The 20,331-nt window shown below is 38.2% G+C and overlaps 1 protein-coding gene across 1 annotated transcript in view; it reads right to left on the minus strand.

The window, feature by feature from the left end:
• The window catches only part of ULK4 (unc-51 like kinase 4), a 601,253-nt gene that overhangs the window by 478,222 nt on the left and 102,700 nt on the right, over window positions 1–20,331 (minus strand). The window contains exons 18-20 of the mRNA XM_023727809.1: window positions 16,095–16,202; window positions 8,167–8,250; window positions 1,562–1,723 (exon numbers count right to left, since the gene is read on the minus strand). Coding sequence (XP_023583577.1) covers window positions 1,562–1,723; window positions 8,167–8,250; window positions 16,095–16,202 — 354 coding nt within the window. The remainder of the gene's footprint in view (window positions 1–1,561; window positions 1,724–8,166; window positions 8,251–16,094; window positions 16,203–20,331) is intronic.

Consider the following 20,331-nt stretch of genomic DNA (forward strand, 5'->3'; position numbering starts at 1 on the left):
TAACCAGGTCAGCGGTTCAAACACACCAGAAGCTCCTCGGCAGAAAGCTGTGGCAGTCTGTTTCTGTAAAGACTACAGCCTCAGAAACCCTATGGGGCAGTTCTACCCAGTCCTATAGGGTCATTATGAGTTGGAATCGACTCAACAGCGGTGGGTTTGATTTGGTTAGTAGAGATGGAGAGATTGACGATTTAGGGAAAAGCAGAAATAACTATTTGAGTTAGGTTCCCAAAAAGGGAACAGGAAGATGTAGAGAAACACGGACAGGATGTCTTCAGTTTTCTCTGGGCAGTACATGAAGAAACGTCATTTACCGAGAATGGAGGAGAGAAGTGCAGGAAAGGAACGAGGATAAGGTATGAAACTGCCACAGTGAAAAGTGAAGAAGGAGCTGACTAGAGAAATACAGTAAGGTTGCAATATAGCATGAGGGTCCTGATGAGGTTGGTAATTAAAAAGAGTATTTAAATCATATGAGAAAGGGGTTGTATTTATTCTACAGACTATTAAATCAATACAACCATGTGAACACATCTTTATACAAAATTTTCCTTTACACAAAGTCATTGTAACCATACCAGCAAAATGGGTAGACAACCAATCAAAATACAAAAAAACTGCAAAATCACACGTGCTTAAAAATTAAAATGAATTCATTTGAACCACATGACAAACCATTTATCACAAAATGTGAAAGGGGGAGCTGACACAAGCAGTCAAGGAACACTAAAAATATGACAAACCAAATCCAGTACCCTATCCACTACCACAGTTTTCTACTGTCACCTCCAAAGAGTTTTTTGAAACCAGAGTGTCATGGTCCCACAAGGTCCTGTTGGAATTTCCTGGCAGCCCCAAGGTGTTTCCAGTTTCAGTTTTAAAAATTCTACTTTAGGGGAAAATCAAGTTTTTGCTCCCACTATTACTTTGGTATTTCTATTTACTACCTATCCAACCAAATGTACTCTTCTCCTGGCACGTTTCTTCAGACCTAAGTGTTTAAATATACCCACCTATATCCCCAAAAGATACCCTGTTGTCTTAGTTATCTAGTGCTGCTATAACAGAAATACCACAAGTGGTTGGCTTTAACAAAGAGAAATTTATTCTCTCACAGTCTAGTAGGCTACAAATCCAAATTCAGGGTGCCAGCTCCAGGGGAAGGCTTTCTGTCAGCTCTGGAAGAAGGTCCTTGTCATCAATCTTCCACGGTCAAGGAGCTTCTCAGCACAGGGACCCTGGGTCAAAGGACACACTATTGTCCTGGCTCTTGTTTCTTTGTGGTATGAGGTCCCCATGTCTCTCTGCTTGTTTCTCTCTTCTATATCTCAAAAGAGATTGACTTAAGACACAATCTAATCTTGTAGATTGAATCCTATCTCATTAATATAACTGCTGCTAATTTCATCTCATTAACATCATAAAGGTAGGATTTACAATACATAGGAAAATCACATCAGATGACAAAATGGCAGACAATCACATAATACTGGGAATCATGGCCTAGCCAAATTGATTCATTTCTGGGGAACACAATCCAGTCCATTAACACCCGTCTTACCGATATTGTTGTTATCCTAAGAGAATCAACAGTGGAATGTTTGAATAGGTACCATAAAACAGGCCCAATTTCTCCTGTAATAAAGCCCTGGGCCTGAGCAGAAAAGGTTGTGCAGACATTTTCAATAATCTTAGCTGCCATGTGGTTCACAACACGTTCTTCCTAGAGAAAGAAACAGACAACACAAAGATTAAAACAGTATTATTTAGTATGAGATACATACATGTCACCACTTCATAACTATTGCAAATAACGGCCTGATAACAAGATGTGAGTTTAGCATTTTCAGAGGTGTGGTGACTCCTTCAGGCTACTACGAAACTATTAAAAAGCAGAATCATTTGGTTATTTACTAACCTAGCATAACATCTGGATCCACAATCAACACCCATGAAAGCAGCAGTTAAGAAATCAAAAGATGCATTGCACTGGGCAAATCTAATGCAAAAGACCTCTTTAAAGTGTTGAAAAGCAAAGATGTCGCCTTGAAAACTAAGGTGTGCCTGACCCAAGCCATGGTATTTTCAATCACATCATATGCATGCGTAAGCTGGACAATGAATAAGGAAGACTGAAGAAGAATTGACGCCTTTGAATTGTGGCGCTGGAGAAGAATATTGACTATACCATGGACTGACTACCAAAAGAACAAACAAATCTGTCTTAAAGAAGGACAACCACAATGCTCCTTAGAAGGAAGGATGGCGAGACTAAGTCTTACATACTTCGGACGTGTTGTCAAAATGTTCAGACTGCTCCTATATTCACTCTACTCAATGGGGAAATAAAATGCTTCATCTGTTTGGCAAACTGTAAAAGAATAAACTGGGCATGCCTAAGCACTCAATTCAACTCCTCCCTCTTTTCCCTTGGACGTGAGTGAGGCCTGCCCACTCAGAGATGTCCTCTCAAATCTTCACTGTAAGTCTTACCTGAGTAGGTGCCCCACATGGAAAACACTATTTCTGGGAAACTAATGTTCCCTAAAGTAGCCCTTGTGGCACAGTGGTTAAGCACTCAGCTGCCAAACGAAAGGTCAGTAGTTCAAACCCACCAGCTACTCCGCGGGAGAAAGATGTGGCGGTCTGCTTCCATAAAGATTACAGACTTGGAACCCCTATGGGGCAGTTCTACTCTGTCCTACAGGGTCACTATGAGTCGGAATCAGCGCGACAGAAGTAGGTTTGGTTTGGTTTGAAGGTTCCCTAATGTGAAGGTCCACATATAAGCTAAGTCCTCCACCCCAGCTTTCATTAGATACAAATGTTTGACATATTCGTCACACATGCCTTACTAAAGAGCAATTAATAAGTAATTACTTATTGCTCAGTAAGTTCTGAACCTTTCCCCTGCACACAGGGAGGAAAGGTGCTATTTATGGGGGGCCTCTCAAATACCCGTCTATTTTAACTGTCAGTCGATCCTAGAAGATTCATTCCTAGTACTGAAAAACCACAACTATTTTAGCAGCTTGGTTGGAAAGGGGTTGTGTGTCATCCCTGTGCCCTATAAACTCAGTGAGGCTGTCAGGCCAATTCAAATTGCTATTACCTTAAACGAGCTACCTTAGTCCCTCTGGGATTTCCTGTGGGACACCACACAAGCAGTAAGATTGGTGCTATCTTCTGCTTAATTAAGTCTTTAGAAGGGATCATGGGACTAAACTAATACCTATCATTTTAATCAAATACCTATTTCATCATATCATGAGAATAAAAGCTATGATGATTAGAAAAAAATAGCTAGGCTTTTTAATGAAGCACTGTACTATGTTTTAATGGTATTAAGTAGATCTAATGCATTGTAGGTAGTCTTTAAAAAAGAAAACCTCACTGCCAATATAATTTTAATTAGCATGCCTACTTTTTCCAATAAAGAATACCAAAATTAACATTTAAAATGTTGACATTAATTATTTTCACATCAGTTATTTAATAAAAGTATAATTTTTCCTCTGAAGTCTTCAAGGTACCTGGAACTTATTTTACATAGCTTATTGTTTTAGTAGGAGCCCTGGTGGTGCAGCGGTTAAGAGCTCGGCTGCTAACCAAAAGGCTGACAGTTTGAAGCCACCAGTGGCTCCTTGGAAACCCTACGGTGCAGTTCTACTCTGTCCTATAGGATCACTGTGAATCAGAATCGACTTAAAGTAACTCCTTGAACCAAGAAAATAGGATTTCCATTTCTTGCAATGTAGTGAGCTAAATGCCTGGACAACTGTACCCATCTGAAAATAGTACATATAAAACAAATAAATAAACCTTAAGAGCATTCATGTGCTAGCACCAAATTCTTAGGCCAGCAACTTTGACGTAGGTAAAAACCCTGAGAGGTTCCCAAAGAACTGCAGCTGGCTTTTGGCTGAAGAACATTTGCCCAAAAGGGGGACAGAAAATGAGAGGCAAAGGTGAGAGTCCAAACAAGTGGGAAGTCAAATGAAGACTCCCCACCAGTCTGAGCTGGGGGCTGAGTGTGTATGTAATAGGATAGAACAGTCAAAGGAATATGAAAATTTACACAGAAAGCCAACCAATATTAATCCTTGAAAAGGGCATTACTACTGGTATTTTACCAATGCTTACATGCCAAACCCAGAAAAGCCAGACTCTAGAACCTCCCCTACAATACACCTGCCATAGGAGAAGAGAAGGAGCAAGCCTTACCTTTGCAGTGAAAATGTCACCCTCTGTGCGCTTCTTAAAGGAGCCCTGGGGGCACAGTGGTTAAGAGCTCAGCTGCTACCAAAAGGTCAGCAGTTGGAATCCACCAGCTGCTCCTTGCAAACCCTATGGAGCACTTCTACTCTGTCCTATAGGGTCGCTATGAGTCACAATCAACTCAACAGCAACAGGTTTGGTTTTGGTTTGGTGGCACAATGGAGCCCTGGTGGCACAGTGGCTAGGATCTTGGCTGCTAACCAAAAGGTCAAAAGTTCAAATCCACCAGCTACTCCTTGGAAACCATATGGGGCAGTTCTACTCTGTCCTATAGGGTCACTACAAGTCAGAATTGACTCAACAGCAATGAGTTTGGTTTTGTTTGGGTGTGCTTCTTAACACATCAATTATCTAGATGCTCTACTCTACTCAGTGCTAGCTCAGGACCCATTCTCAAAGGCAACTGGCTCACTTCAAGACACATTAGGTAGCTCCACACTTGATAAGCCTTTTATGGATTCTACTAATAATAGCATTCATAAAACTATGTATCTTTTTGAATTGTCAGATTCATAATGATGTCGAAGAGGGAAAAAATGCATTGCATCCTTCCTGTTCCACACACGTTGTCTACCTTGACTGCAGAAAAGCAAGGGGAATCGTGAGTACCCACAAAGAGTCCTGATGGTGACGGCACACACATTTATTAGGAAGATTAAACTTGAACCTAACAATAAAAGAAAATATAACTGTAAGTCTTATCTCTTACCAAATAGTAAGAATTTTAATTCACTTCTCTTCTTGTTTTAGGAAATGCTGAAAACAAATACATATAATGGCTAACATCTCTAGTGCTTTTTAATTCACGACCAGTCTCTTCCAATTAAACACATAAGCAATTTACCACTGGTTTTCTCAAGAAGACAAAGAGCTCTAATTAAAAATGAAATTAAATATAATTTAATGTAGTTTAAAGTAGAACTGCCCCAGCTAACTGGCCTACACAAGGATTAAACCCATAATTTTGGCTTCACTGACAGTGTAAACAATTGACCGCACATATGCACAAGAACAGCTGGTGGATTCTAACTGCTGACCTTTTTGTTTAGCAGGCAAGCTCTTAACTACTGCACCACCAGGGCTCCTATATGAAACCAAATGGTCAACAACTACCCTAAAGCAAAGATTCTCGAGAAGGTAAGGGGGGCGGGGGGGTCAGGGAAACTAGATAGCTAGAAATGGAACCACGAGAATGGAATTAATGAGAATGTTGACACACTGTAAAAAATGTAACCAATGTTACTGAATAATCTGTGTAGAAATTGTTAAATGGCAACCTAATCTGCTGTGTAAACTCTCACCAAAACACAATATTATTTAAAAAAAAAAAAAAGAAACACCAATCAATCTAATGTTTAGCAGTACACTGGTGGCACAATGGTTAAGCACTTAGCTGCTAACCAAAAGGTCGGAGGTCTGAACCCACCAGCAGCTCCACGGGAGAAAAGACCTGGTTATCTGCTCCCATAAAGACTACAGCTTAGGAAACCTAATGGGGTAGTTCTACTCTGTTGTATAGGGTCGGAATCAACTCCACAGCACACAACAACAACAATACAAAGATAGAAACACTATAAAGAAAAACTTGGGAATGTTTATCCCCAAAGTAAGAATAGTGTTTACTCCTTAAAGGAATAAAATGGAATCCAATAAGGACAGAGACGACACCTCCAGGCTACCATCCATCTCACTTTTTTTTTTTTAAAGAAGTGTCACTGTGTGCAATACAGTCTGTGTATTTTTAACTACATATACATTTTATATATTCTCCCATGAGGTGTATTTCACAATAAAAGAAATTACATTCAGAAATATCAGCAGGGGCTGAAAAAAGTGTTAATTATGTCAAAAAAATTTAAAAACTGTTAAAGACTTAAAAATTGTCCTAAATGCATTAGACATTATGTCCTAAACGCATTAGACAAATTTGCTATTTAAAGAACAGCTATAATCGAAACCCTGTGGGCAGTTCTACTCTGTCCTATAGGGCCACTATGAGTCAGAATCAACCCAAAGGCAATGAGTTTATAATCGAATTCTTTTTTCTAAGGATAACCAAACCAAACTCATTGTCACTGAGTTGATCCTGACTCACAGCAACCCTGCAGAAATCCAACAACAATCATCCCCCAATCTATCCGTTTTGTAGGGACAATGCTAGTGCATATGCTACCAAAGCACGTACTTACCTGCTTTTCAAACATACAAACATAAAACGTTCAGAAATTATTGTGTTCTGGACTCTCCCCTCTTTATGAAAAATACACAAAATTTGCCATACATACCAAGACAATAAAAAGCAAGTGTATTACTAAAATACAAAACTATGGCACTATTTTATAATTATTAGCAGTAATAATTTATGTAATTAATAACAACAGTACATGGATATCAAACATCGTTCATACTACATATCCAGTGAAAATCATTGTGGTCGCCATAAGCAGGGAGGTACTGGATACAAGATAAAACTTCAGAGATTAGAATTAATCATATTTTACTAGGCAATCACTTAAGTTTTAAAAATTAAAAGATAAAAGGTTTTTCAAATTTCTTTTACCCTTGTAAAGGGGATCCCAAAACGACTTTTTTCTCCTTTAAGTTCCTGTATTTTTTTTCTTTTGCATTTATTTACATATTCCACTCTATGCAGTGAAATCTGTGAGAGCCAGAACACGACAGGAGTGTCTTGGTTTTCCAGGTCTTGCAAGCTTTCCGTCTTTGACAGGGTACAGTCTTACCACTTTTCTATCACGCTTTAGAAATGGAAAATATTTGAGATTTCCTTCTCTGACACGTTTCCACCTTACACAGGTTCTGGTTTTCACAGGTTTTACTGTATTTTTATCTCCCACAATAGGGGAGAGCTGTGAGTGAGGAGGAATTTCACCTGGTTCATCTCTGTGTTCCCAAGTATGTCTTGCTTGAGGCCTTGCATGATAGACCCAAATATGTCTTTTAACTCAAAGTGAAAATGACTCAATTGTCATATTACTGATAAAACAGGATTTAGTTCCTTCATTCACATCCCATAATGACAACTGACTCTTCAACCTACAGGCAAGGAAGTATTCAAAACCCATTTCTGGATCACTAGGGGAAGGCCTTGGAGAGCTTTTCTACACTTCGAGCATCACGCCATTACCATATAACGCAGGGAATAATTAACTCAAAAGGAAGATGTTTATCTTGATTTTTTTTTCATTTCTTAAGAAATGTTTCTAGCCTATGGCTTTGCCTTGGGTGAGACAATGTCAAATAGTCTAAAGCAAACAGAAAAATGCCAACTTTTTAGGTTGTTTACTAAATCCTTTACATAGTTACACGTAGGAGTTGCACATATATGAGTTGGCTGGCTGGCCAGCCACTGATTTTCAGCCCTTAGCAACTGCATGAGAAATGAGGTGAATAAATTGAAAATTCACATCATATAATAAATACAACTTAATATTAAAATCAACATATAACTAGTGGAAGCTTTCCTGTTTCAGAATCTCAAAATGGCAACCTGACAAGATAATCATGGGGTGTTTGAGGCTCTCAGTGGCTTACTCTGATAAAGGCAAAATCTCTGCATATACCTGGCTTACTAAACTTGTTTTACCAATAACTTACAAGGGGGGCTAATTAAAAGTATGTTATAAAAAGTAAATTATGTTGCTTATATTTGCCATCATCTCTTTAAAAGCAAGACACTGAAACAAGAGTTCATTTTTACACTTGCTCCATTGTGGGTCATTTGCTCACTGTGGCTTGTCAGGATTATTTAAATTCAGGAGCAATACTTGGTTGACAAGCCTCTGGACTGCTGCAGGCTACTCTCCTCACACAGCGCCTGAAGGGTTATTACAATTGAGTGTGTCTACAGAGGACAACAAAGAAGCTTACCCCTTCCCGAAGGCACCTCATTAGCACCGTGTATGCAGCCAAGGGAACAGCCCAGCATTCTCTAGGGTTCTTTTTTTTGTCTTCCTAAAATGAAGTGGAAGGAAAGGCGGTGAAGCTAACAGCACAAAAGATATTTACCCATTCAAGAAAAAGGCAGAGCTTCAAAACTACAAACTATCTAAACTTAATACTCCTCTGAAAGCACTGCTTACTACTTGCCAATTACGACCTGATCACGGGTATTTTGACTACATAGTACAGACATTTCTTCTACTTCTCATTATATTACACACAATGCTGAGATCCTCTCATCAGAAGCTAGGTAACAAAATTGACAAATGACAATATGATCTGATGGACAGAGAAATCACTTTATTGATAATTGTAGGTGATAATATAGATATCCCCACCTAAAAATATGACGTTATCCAGAATGATTTGAAAGCACAGAAGACTCAGCTGTGAGTAATATCTCAAGACAATACACAAGTCAAAGGTAGTATGTTACCTATTAAGACAGTGTGCTAAATAAAAATAAGACAATGTGGTTAGGAGGTGCACTGAATTTAATGGCATCAGCAGTAATTCTCTCACACGAGATTAACCAAATCCGTGTAATAGCCACGAGGACACTCCTGCAACCTATCAAATACAATCACAAAATAAACCAGGTGCCACACAGAAAGGTGGAAAAAAATTACTCTTTTCAACACAAAAGACATTAGGTTTTATTTGTGAAATATTTCTTTAACTTTTAGGTTGTCCAGACTGGTGCATTACTGATCCCAAAGCATTTTATTCCCATGATGAGAATTAGGACCCTTTAAAACTATACCCTCATCATGAAATTCCACATATGGTCACACCCTGGATATTTTCACCATCAGGAGCTGCTCCAATTCAGAAATCACTAATTCAGCACCCAAAATAACTTCCAAATACAACTTGTTTTCCTCCCTGCTCACTTGTTCATCTACTCCTACCACAACACCTTTCTTTACCATTTACCGGACTCTGGTCCTCCGACTCCTCTTCTTTTCCCGAGTCCATTACCTGCCCTCCCTCCCAGCCACTTAGAATCCCTGGTACATCATCTAATCACTCCTGCGGAAATCTGAAGTACTTTTCCCTTTGACCTTCCCTTTATCCTTGTGCAGGGAAACGCCAACCTCGGGAAGCCAGCCGTTTGTTTTCTCTAGGCCTGCACTCTCAGGCAGCTGGGCTCCTAAAGAAGGTGAAGCCACAGAACAGAGAACATCCATTACACTGGATGATTAGCAGCCTCAGGGGAACTTCAACCTCTCAGTCCAGGCCTACAATGTTTCTAATTCATTCTCCAAAAGGACTGTTTCAAACCCTTGAGTGTTCCCACCACCTCACCTACTTTCCTCCTTCACAGAGATAATGAAAGGCAGCATATAGAACTACAAATTTCCCTACACCTGAAGCCATCTGCTACTTCCACCTGGTGGTTATAACAGGACAGGCTCCTCCAATCCTTCCATTTGGCCTCAGGATCCCGTCCAGTTCTGACTTCTTTAGGCCATTAGGTTATGGATGATCCCCTACTGCTCCTAAATTTTGTCTCTACTGGATCCTTTCTGCCACCACATGAATAGGCTCAATGTCTCCCATTGTAAAAACAATGTCCCCTCCTTTCCCTTTCACAACCAAATCTCTCTTTACACTGATTTTCTCGGTTTCCTGGTCTCCAACTCACTCCTTAACCCACCTAATCTCAATTCTGTCCCCATCACTCCAGGTAAAGTAAATAAATACGTAAAAGAGCCTTTGTGGAGTCATCAGTGACTTTCATGTCATTCAATCCAATGGACTCTTTTAGTCCTCTTTCTTGGACCTTAAGCTATATTCAGCACCCCTGACTCCTCCCTTCTTGAAATACCCACTTCTCTCTCCTGACTTTGTTCCTACTTTGCTTGCTCTCATTAGGTTCTCAGAATCCTCTCTCATATTCTCCAATCTATTCACCACATTTAAACAAAAGTTGTCTTTTCACATAAAATCACATTACATCATCACCCGGCTTAAAACTCTAATGACTTCCCCTTGCTTTTAGGACCTAGATCAAGACATCCAACTGGACCAACGAGCCCCCTTCATGATTACGTCCTTGCCAGGCTCTCCAGCCCTGCCTCCTTGCTCACTTCCCCCGTCCCAGTGGCCTTGATGCAGTTCCAAGGAAAAGTCATTCATGCATGGAAAAAGTATCTACTATGTTCCAGAAACTCTTCTCATCAGTGGCCATGACAGATCAATTTTCTCCCTAAATAGTGCTTAGTGTGGGACAGACATAAAGGAGCAAAGAAATTAAATACATGAGTCAATCTAATGATGGGTGCTGTAATGAAAAACACAGCAGGACACAGTGTTAGAGGAAGACTGCAGATGCAGTAGCTCCATGTGTAGCCAGGGAAAGCCTCTCTGAAGGGATCCCTTTGAGCAGAAAATAAATCTAAGCATGAGGGGCAGGGGGAGGATATTGCAAATAGGAGGAAGATCTAGAAAATCTCGTGTAATGGTGCTGAGGCAGAGGCACGGCATAGTGGGTTTGAGGAAATGAGGGAAGTCACGGAGGCTGGAAGGAGCAGGAGGGCAGTGAAAAATGAGGTCAGACAGGTAGTGGCGAACCAGCCAAAGAGGGCCTAACCGACAACTAAAGGGACCTTGGCTATGACTGAGTGAGAGAAGCAGCACTAGAGGGCTCTGAGCGGAGGAGTGACACTGCCAGTCTGCTGTGGGTTTTAACAGGCTCATTCTTGCTTGAGTCTGGAAAACAGACTTTAATGGAGACAAGAGCAAAGCAAGAGAATTTCTGGGAGTTCTCCCAACAGTTCGGGTGAGAGATGATTATGGACTGGACAAAATAAGAACACTTACACTCAAGGTATTAGGTATCCTCGACAAAAGAAAAAATGCCTAAACGTATAGTTCTGTCTCGTAATATCTTCTGTAGAATCATAATCTGGCCTTCTGTCTTCAAGCTTGTAACCTTAAGGTGTTACTAGAAAGCCAACAGGACAGGACTAAAGCCTGCAAAGGATATTCTGATACATAGTATATAACACCATCTCAGGTCAGTCCCAGTAGGTCAGCACTCATCTGAGATTTTAACGTTTACCTATATTCAAGTGACAAATCCACAAAAGCTTGCATATCTCCTGAGAAGTTATTTTTGTAGATCAGTAACATAACTTCCTTTACTGGTCTGCTATCACAAGGGGCGGTCAGGGCCTAGATGTACAAACTAAAACCATAAAAGTCTTAGAAGAATAAGCAGGAGCAACACCGTCAGGACTAGCTTTCAACAACAGATTACATAATATAATAACAAAAGACAAAATAAATGAGACATCATAAAAATTAAAAACTTTTGTTCATCAAAAGATTTTACCAAAAAAAGTGAAAAGACAAGCTGCTGACTGGGAGAATATGTTTGGAAATCATATATCTGACAAGACTTTAATAACCAAAATATATACAAAATATCGACAACTTAACAACAAAAAGACAAATAACCTAATCATAAAATGGGCAAAGGATTTGATTAGACATTTTACCAAAGAGGACATTCAAATGGCCGCCAAACATATGAAAAGATGCTCAGCGTCATGAGAGATGCAAATCAAAACCACAATGAGACACCACTTCACTCCCACTAGGATGGCTAAGATAAAAACATACACACACACACACACAAAAAAAAAATAATGAATATTGGTGAGGATGTGGTGAAACTGGAACCCTTACCCATTGTTGTGGGAATGCAAAATGGTACAACAGATGTGGAAAACAGTGTGGTGGTTCCTCAAAAAACTAAAAATAGAACTACCATATGACTCAGTAATTCCACTCCTACGTATACACCCAAAAGACCGAAAGCAGAGACTCAAAAAGAGACCTGTATACCAATGTTCACTGCAACACTATTCACAAGAGCCAAACGGTGGAGCAACCCAAATGTCCATCAACAAATGAATGGATAAACAAAATGTGGTACATACAGTCAATGGAATGCCACTCAGCCAGAAGGAGAGAAGTCTTGATACATGTTAATAGTATGGATGGAGCTTGAAGACATTATGCTGAGAGAAATAAGCCAATCACAAAAGGACAAATATTGTATGACCTCACTTATATAAAAAGTCAAGAAAAGGCTAATGTATAGAGACCAAAGTTTATTAGTAGTTATCAGGGGCAGGAGGGTGTGGGAAAAGAAGGCTAACAGTGATAGAAAAAACAAATTGATTAAGGGTAGAGTTGCACAGCCAATTATTGTACTTGCTGTCAATAAGCTGGACACCTATAAAAAGTTGAACTGGCGAAAGTTGTGTGACAGATATATTCAAAACAACGACGACAACAAAAAAGCAGCTGCTGAGACTGCTTATGTACAACCAAACATCTCACTGAATCTGGCTCCTTGGTTTGGAGGTTTAGGGTCATGATTTCATGGGACATCCCACTTAATTGGCTTAATAATGTGTTTAGTGCTTCTGTCCTATCTCCTAGTTCGTTTCCTAGTGCCTGGGGTCTTAAAAGCTTGCAAGCGGCCATCCAAGGCACAACAATTGGTCTCTATTCACCTGGAGCAACAGAGGAAGGAGGAGAGTCAAGATTAGGAGGAGGATATAAAAAGTGTGGCTAATTGCCTCCATGAACAACTGCTTCCTTTGCCATGAGACCAGAAGAACTGGATGGTGTCCGACTATCATAACTGAATATTTTCATCAAAGATTCCATAGAAGAATCCTGATCAAAATGGAGAAAATACAGAATAGAATTTCAAGTTTTCATGGACTCTAGACTTTCTGGAGTCATGGTGGATAAACCCCTGAAACTAATGCCCTGAGATAATCTTTAAACCTACCAAAAATACCCCCTGAAGTCATCTTAAAACCAAATAATAGTTTAGCTTAACTAGTAAAGCAGTTTGCCTTTAGCATTGTGCTCTTTTAAGAACTACCTATATGGGATCAAACTGACAACAGCAACTCAAAAGATTAGATGGGAACTTTAGGGGGCACTGAGTTTATGTTAATGAGGGAGGAAAAAGTCAGAAAAGGAAAGTGAGAATGGCTGTACAACTCGAAGAATGAAATCAATGTCACTAAATTGTGCATGTAGAAACTGTTGAATTGGTGTATGTTTGCTGTGTATATTCTCAACAATAGCAAAATAAATAAAATTTAGTTATTAAAAAAAAAAGGCAAGAAAATGAGATGAGAAGCTAAAGCAGAAATAACTGCAGGTTCATTGTGAAGTGTGGCTAATGGTGGCAGGCTGATAAGCTGCAAGCAGGAGGAGCCCAAGGTGATGTGGTATCCCATTTAAATCTGACAAGTGACTTATCAACTCAGCTCCTTATAAAAATACACAAAGACTGTGCTGGCAGAAGGCTGAGAATTTAGAGACCTGCAAAGCACAAAAGGGAAAAGAGACTGAATTTTCCAGAAAAGGCAAGAAAAAATTCTGGAAAGCCCCAAAGGTTCTCAAAGTGTCTGGCACGTGGGTTTGGGTGTCCTCCCTAATTGGGAGGATAAGGCTCCTAAAATTCCCAGTGGGTAGGAAAATTGTAGTTAGGGCACAGAGGTCAGGAAAAAAACTAATAAAGACTAGATAAATAGTTTTAATCTCATCAAAATAAAACAATAATGTTAGTACACACACACAAAAAAAAAAAAAATGTGGTCAAATGAATCATTCCTTTATTAAAAGAGCCTAGCTTAAGTCCAATTAAGTAAGTACCAAAAAAATTATTTAGATCTACTTTCAGAAACAAGTAAGACTACATACTGTATGATTCCATTTACACAATATTCTAGAAAATGCAATCTAATCTATAATGATAGAAAGCAAATCAGTGGTTACAAGGAGAGCAGGAAGGTGTGAGAGGGAAGGATTACAAAGGGATTGAGGAAATTTTTGAAGGTGATGGATACGTTCATTATCTTGATTGTGGTGACAATGTCACAGGTGTGTACACATATAAAAATGTATCAGATGGTTACCTTTAAATGTGTGTAGTTTATTGTATGTCAATTATACCTCAAGCTGAAGAAGAAAGAAAAGAAAAAAAAAAGACAACAAAAACAATTAGACTAGATTTCCATTCCTTGCAAGACAGCACACAAGTTACCAAAGCACTCTTCTGATGAAAACATCAGTTGACAACATTTTTAAAAGGCATCAAAGATCTGACCAGAAAACAAAGAGCAATCAAACCAAATATTAGACAACTAAGCACAAAAGGGTAAACTGAGCTGGCTTTTACCCTGAAGGCCTGAAAATTTGGAAAACTTTAGCTTTGATGTCAAGGCCTTGAGGGGAGGGCCCAGGGTATTGGTAAAGAAGAAATAAACTCTCTGGTCCCACTCCCAAGGAACTGCAAAGAAAACAAACTTTCTCAAAACATGGCACACAATGGTACATCACACAAAGGAATGTTCCACTACATGAAAAGGAAAGGAAAGAAGGGAGGGAGGATAAAGAGAGGGAGAAAGAAGCTATATGTATTAATATCTCCAAGTTACACTATTAAGTTAAAAAAAAATAAGCTGTTACCTGTTGTATAAAACAAGCCCTATAAGTAAAATAGTAATCAGAGTGGTTACTTATAGGAGAAGAAGGCAGTGGGAGACAAAGATAAGAGACTTTTCCCTGTATACCTTTCTTTACCTCCTAGTTTTCTAGCCTAATGAATGAATGTGCTGTCACTTCAAAATATAAAATTACCTAAGAATAAATCCAACCTAAGATAGGTGTACAAGAGTTTTATGAATAGAATAAAATAATAAAAACACTTACAAAAACAAATATATGGGGAGTAACACCATTTTTCATTCATTGGAGGAACTAATTTATAAAGATATCAATACTTTCCCAATTGATATACACATTTGGTACAATTCCAAACTTGTATTGGAAGACTCAGAATCATAAAACTATCAGTTCTTCACAAATTGATATGCAGTCAGTGGAGTTTTTTTTTTTTTTTTTTTTAAAGCAGAGTGTTTTGCAGAATTGGACAAGCTGATTCTAAAATTTATTCTGACATGGGACTGGCCAGAAATAGCCAAGACATATCTGAAAAAGAAGAACAAGGAGGAGAGATTTGCTGTACCAGTTATCAATGCTAATTATAAAGCTACCTTATTTAAAATACTGGTGCTTAATAACAATTATGGTAGTTGTCTTAAACTGATGATTGTCCAGAAAGTTAGTTTAATTTAGATACTAAGGATACTGAAGTTATGTAATATTTAAGCAAGTTCTAGAAATGAAAACCTAAGAAATTCAATGAGAAAACTTTTGATTAACTTATAGATTGTTAGCATTTATTTAAAATTTTCTGAATGTATGGCATCAATAACCCATAATTTATATCTATTCAATATTCTTTTTAAAAAAACACACACATTTAATGAAATGTTAAGTTTTCCCTATTGAATTCTATCGCAACTTCCATATCGTTGCTTTAGAAACAAGAAATCAAATATCGCAGCCACAGATGCCCATGGCCACATTAAAAGACATATTTGCACAAAGTAGTGTTTCACACTGATATGGAACTTTTATACTGGGAGAACCAATGGCTTCCTCTTACTGGAAGGAATCAAATATGGTAGCAACCTAGGGCATACTTTGGAGCCATTCTGTTTTAAAGTAAGTCCTAAGAATTTCCTATACCTTAAAGGAAATGAGGCACTGCGAGGTAAGGAATTAGGGAAAGAGGAAGACACACAGGGTGACACAGAGAGAAAGACAGAGAGACACCGAAAATTTCTCCTAAGTTCCTTAGGCATGCTCTAAGGGGCAAAGTCAAAAAACTTTTATAGGATATTAATACTTGTCAGTCAGGATGTGTCAGAACATGTCAATAGGCAACAGAGTTAATCAGATAGTCTCACCTGAGTGGCTACAAGATATATCAGCTCTCCGAGGGTTGGTAAAAGGCACTGCTTTAATTTGCTGTTCCTGAAATTTTCCCTAATTAATTCAGTTAAGAGAGTAATTGCCTGAAAAGAGAAGTAAGTATTATTTCATGTGTTTCTCTCAATTATTAACCCATATATAAAAGGCAAGATACTCTACAAAATTCATATTCCGCTTTAAAGAACTAGTTTCCAAATTATTTCCAAACTATCACCCTTACTTCTGAAGAAAAAAAGAGTAACACTCTCATATGAAAGTGAAAATACATATGGTGAAAGAACTTAATTACATATAGCCCTCCGCATTTTACAAAGTACTTTCGCTACTATCACTGATCCTGTGATGCAACTGTTGCCAGATCTTTAAAGACAAGAAACTGAGGCACTGCAACAAATTATCGAACCCAGCAGAGAAGCAGAGAGTGCCGTGGGAGGGATGGCTAGTGTCAGAACTGGTAAAAAAAAGGTTGGAGAGTGCAGGTACATCTGACCTCCACCTCATAGCGGATCAGTTTTAGGCTGATGTAGATGGTAATTATCCTTCCCTCCCCTGAAGTCAGAGGAGGAGGTCTGAAACCACCACATTACATAAAGTATGCATTCTTTGTCTGCTTTCCTTCACTTAAGATAATGAATTTGAGATTTATCCATTACTGTGTGTGTATCAACAGTTCATTCCTTTTTATTGCTGACTAGCATTCCACTGTACATACACGCCATGATATGTGTAACTCCCACTATTGCACAGTTAATCTTCTATATAAAGTGCTTGACGAGAGAAGAAATTATGTGGCATCATATTAGCCTTTATAGCAGGCCACTTTTTCTATACACAATCTTACTTTTGTCTTGAACTTTACTGATAATCCACAGTATTACACTGAACCATCTGAAATTTCCAATGTTAAGCCACTTTTTACCTACAAAAACAGCAATTTCATAGGTTCAACCAACAAATTGAACTATAAAACTTGGATAAGTCAATACAGAATATGACTGAATATCTATAAAGAAAATATTTGTAAACATCATGATTTTTCACCTTCCTTCTAATTCATGAATTATTTCATACTGTAAACACTTGTGAAATAACCATAATTAATGATGTTCCTCTATTATATGATTAATGATAATATTAGCTTACAGGGGAAAAAGGACTCCCTAATTAAAAGATATTTCTATTAATCATTCATATAAGTCATAATTCACATATTTCCATATCTACCAATTCTGCATCATCCCAACCCACATAGTCTTTATACCACAGTTTTTAAAAAAAAGCTTTAACCCACTATGGCTTATGAAGAATATTCTAAACCAAATATATTATTAGAGTAGGTGTCATCTATAAGAACAAGATAAATTTAAAATTCACCAATAAGGACATAAGGTTAAAACATAAATGGAAAATAACTGTACTTATTTTAAAGCATGCTATTTGTTAGAACGAACAAATCTTGAAGTGTAAATTAAAATTTATTTCAAATGTCAGTAGATGGAGTAAACATACTTTTCCTTATTCCTCTGCTAACCAAAACTAAAAACCCTGCACATTATATATATTGTTTAAAAAAGAAAAGAAGACCCTAGAAGGTGAAGACAAGAAGGCAGACAAGCTACATACCTCAGTCCCAAAAAATGACACGGTGGTGATCTCCCTGCAATTTATTTTTGCCTCATATATCCTAGACTGGATGCTGGAGAAGCCATGAACCCAGAAACACCAAAAGGTGCAGACTATAAAGGTCCTTCAGGAGTGGAACCCTACCAAGACCAGAAAACTTTTAAACAGTAACAATCCTACTCCAGTCAAACACCACAGAAAAAAAAAAAAACTTCTGACTCCACCACAATTCATGTCAGCAAAGGCCAGGTGAGCAGCCTGGACTTTTATCCACGCAAGTCTGAAATAAAGTCCCTAAACATCGCAACAAGGTGGTGTCAGGGACTTTCATCTCTGCCAGTGGGTAAGAAGGCCCCAAATCTTGGGCTCTCAGCTTGAATGAGAAAAGACAACCAATGCACACACAAAACTGACATAATACAGTTGTGAGAATTATACAAGAAGAATTTTTAAGCAGTCATTATAAAAATGCTTCAATGAAAAATTACAAACACGTTTTAAACAAATAAAAAATAAAAACAAAGAAATAGAAAGTCTAAGCAAAGAATAATAGATATAAAGAACAAGAAAATACAGTAACATTCCGGACTGGAAGTCTTAACCAGGAGAAAATGTTAGCACTACCCAAAGTAGTTGAATCTACAGATTCAACACAATCCCAATTAAAATTCCAACAACATTTTTTACAGAAATGGAAAAACTAATCATCATCTTTATATGCAAAGGCAAGAGTCCCGAACCAGCCAAAGTAATTTTGAAGAACAACAAACTAGAAGGCCTCACATTTCCCAACTTCAAAACGTATTACAGGTGTCCCCCACTTTTCCAAAGTTCACTTTACGCCACTTTGCTTTTACAAAAGACCTACATTAGTATCTATTATCAGTAACCAAAAGAAATCTGGAAAGGATTTTCGCTCTTAAGCAAAAAGGTGAAAAGCGGAAATAGTGTTCAGAGTTTATTTTGCAGTGAGCTGTTAAAGAGGCAGCACGTACCGCAAGCAGGAAGAGTAGCATCGCAAAGCTCCTTTCCCAGGAACTATACTCAGCATCTCAGCATCAAGCTGCCATAGCTTTGAACTGTGTCTGTGAACATCTGTGCTTTATCTTGATTTATTCAGATATGATTTAGTGGGTTATTTTTTGGGTCTGGGAACGCTCAAAAAATTTTCCCATATAAATTAATGGTAATCACTTCTTCACTTTATGCCATTTTGGATAATGAAAAGCTTCATATGAATGCTCTACTTTCAGATAGCTGGGAGAACCTGTATACAGCAACAGTAATCAAAAAAACCTAGTACAGGTTTAATGATAGACAGACCAGTGGAACAGAATTGAGAGCCCAGAAATAAAACCATACATCTATCTATGGTCAACTTATCTTCGACAAAGGTGCTAAGTCCATTCAGCAGGGAAAGAACAGTCTCTTCGACAAATGGTGCTAGCAAAATTGGATCTCCACATGCAGAAAAATGAAGCAGGATCCATACCTCACACCGTACACAAAAACTAATTCAAAATGGATCACGGGCCTAAATAATAAAGCTAAAAGCATAGAGTTCTTGTAAGAAAACACAGGGATGAAACTATGAGACCCAGTCTTTTTTAATGATAGATTATCAAATACAACTACAAATGCACAAGCAACAGAAGACAAAATAGATAACTGGAACTTCATAAAAATTAAACATTTATGTTCATCAAAAGACTTTGTAAAAGGAATAAAAAGACAACCTACACCTGGGGAAAAATCTTCAGGAATGACATATCTGATAAGGGTCTAACATCCAAAATATACATAAAACTTCTACAACTCAACAAAAAGAAAAAAGACAATCCATTCAAAAAATGGGAAAAGGATAGGAACAGACACATGACCAAACAGGATATTCAAGTGACCAACACACAGATGAAAAGATGCCCACCATCATTAGTCATCAGAGAAACACAAATCAAAACTACACTGAGATACCATCTCACCCCTGCTAGAATGACAATGATCAAAAAAACAGAAAAAAACAAATGTTGACAAGGATGTGAGAAGATCAAAACCCTTATCCACTGTTGGTGGGATTGTAAAATGGTACAATCATTGTAGAAAACAGTATGTCAATTCCTCAAAAAATCAGATTTAGAAATATCATGTTGTTGTTGTGTACCATCAAGTCAATTTTGACTAATAAACACCCTGCTATGACAGAGTAGAACTGCCCCATAGGGTTTTCCAGGCTATAATCTTTACAGGAGCAATCTCCAGGTCTTTCTCCTGTGGAGCCATTGGATGGGTTCAGACTGTCAACCTTTCAGTTACCAACTGAGCACCTAACCATTACAACACCAGGGCTCCTAAATAACACAGCAATTCTACTCCTAGGAATAAATCCTAGGGACTTAAAGTAATGATATGAACCAACACATGTACACTGATGTTCACTGCAGCATTATTCACAATAGTAAAAATGTGGACAGGACTCCGGCAAGATGGCGGTCTAGGCAGAAGCACCACGCCGTCCCTCCACAACAAAGATCGAAAAACTAAGCCAAACAGAGAATCAACAATCCTGAAACCCTAGAACATCAAATGAAG

The sequence above is a fragment of the Trichechus manatus genome, unplaced genomic scaffold (genome assembly GCF_000243295.1).
Source record: "Trichechus manatus latirostris isolate Lorelei unplaced genomic scaffold, TriManLat1.0 scaffold00001, whole genome shotgun sequence".
In the NCBI taxonomy this organism is placed as follows: domain Eukaryota; kingdom Metazoa; phylum Chordata; class Mammalia; order Sirenia; family Trichechidae; genus Trichechus; species Trichechus manatus.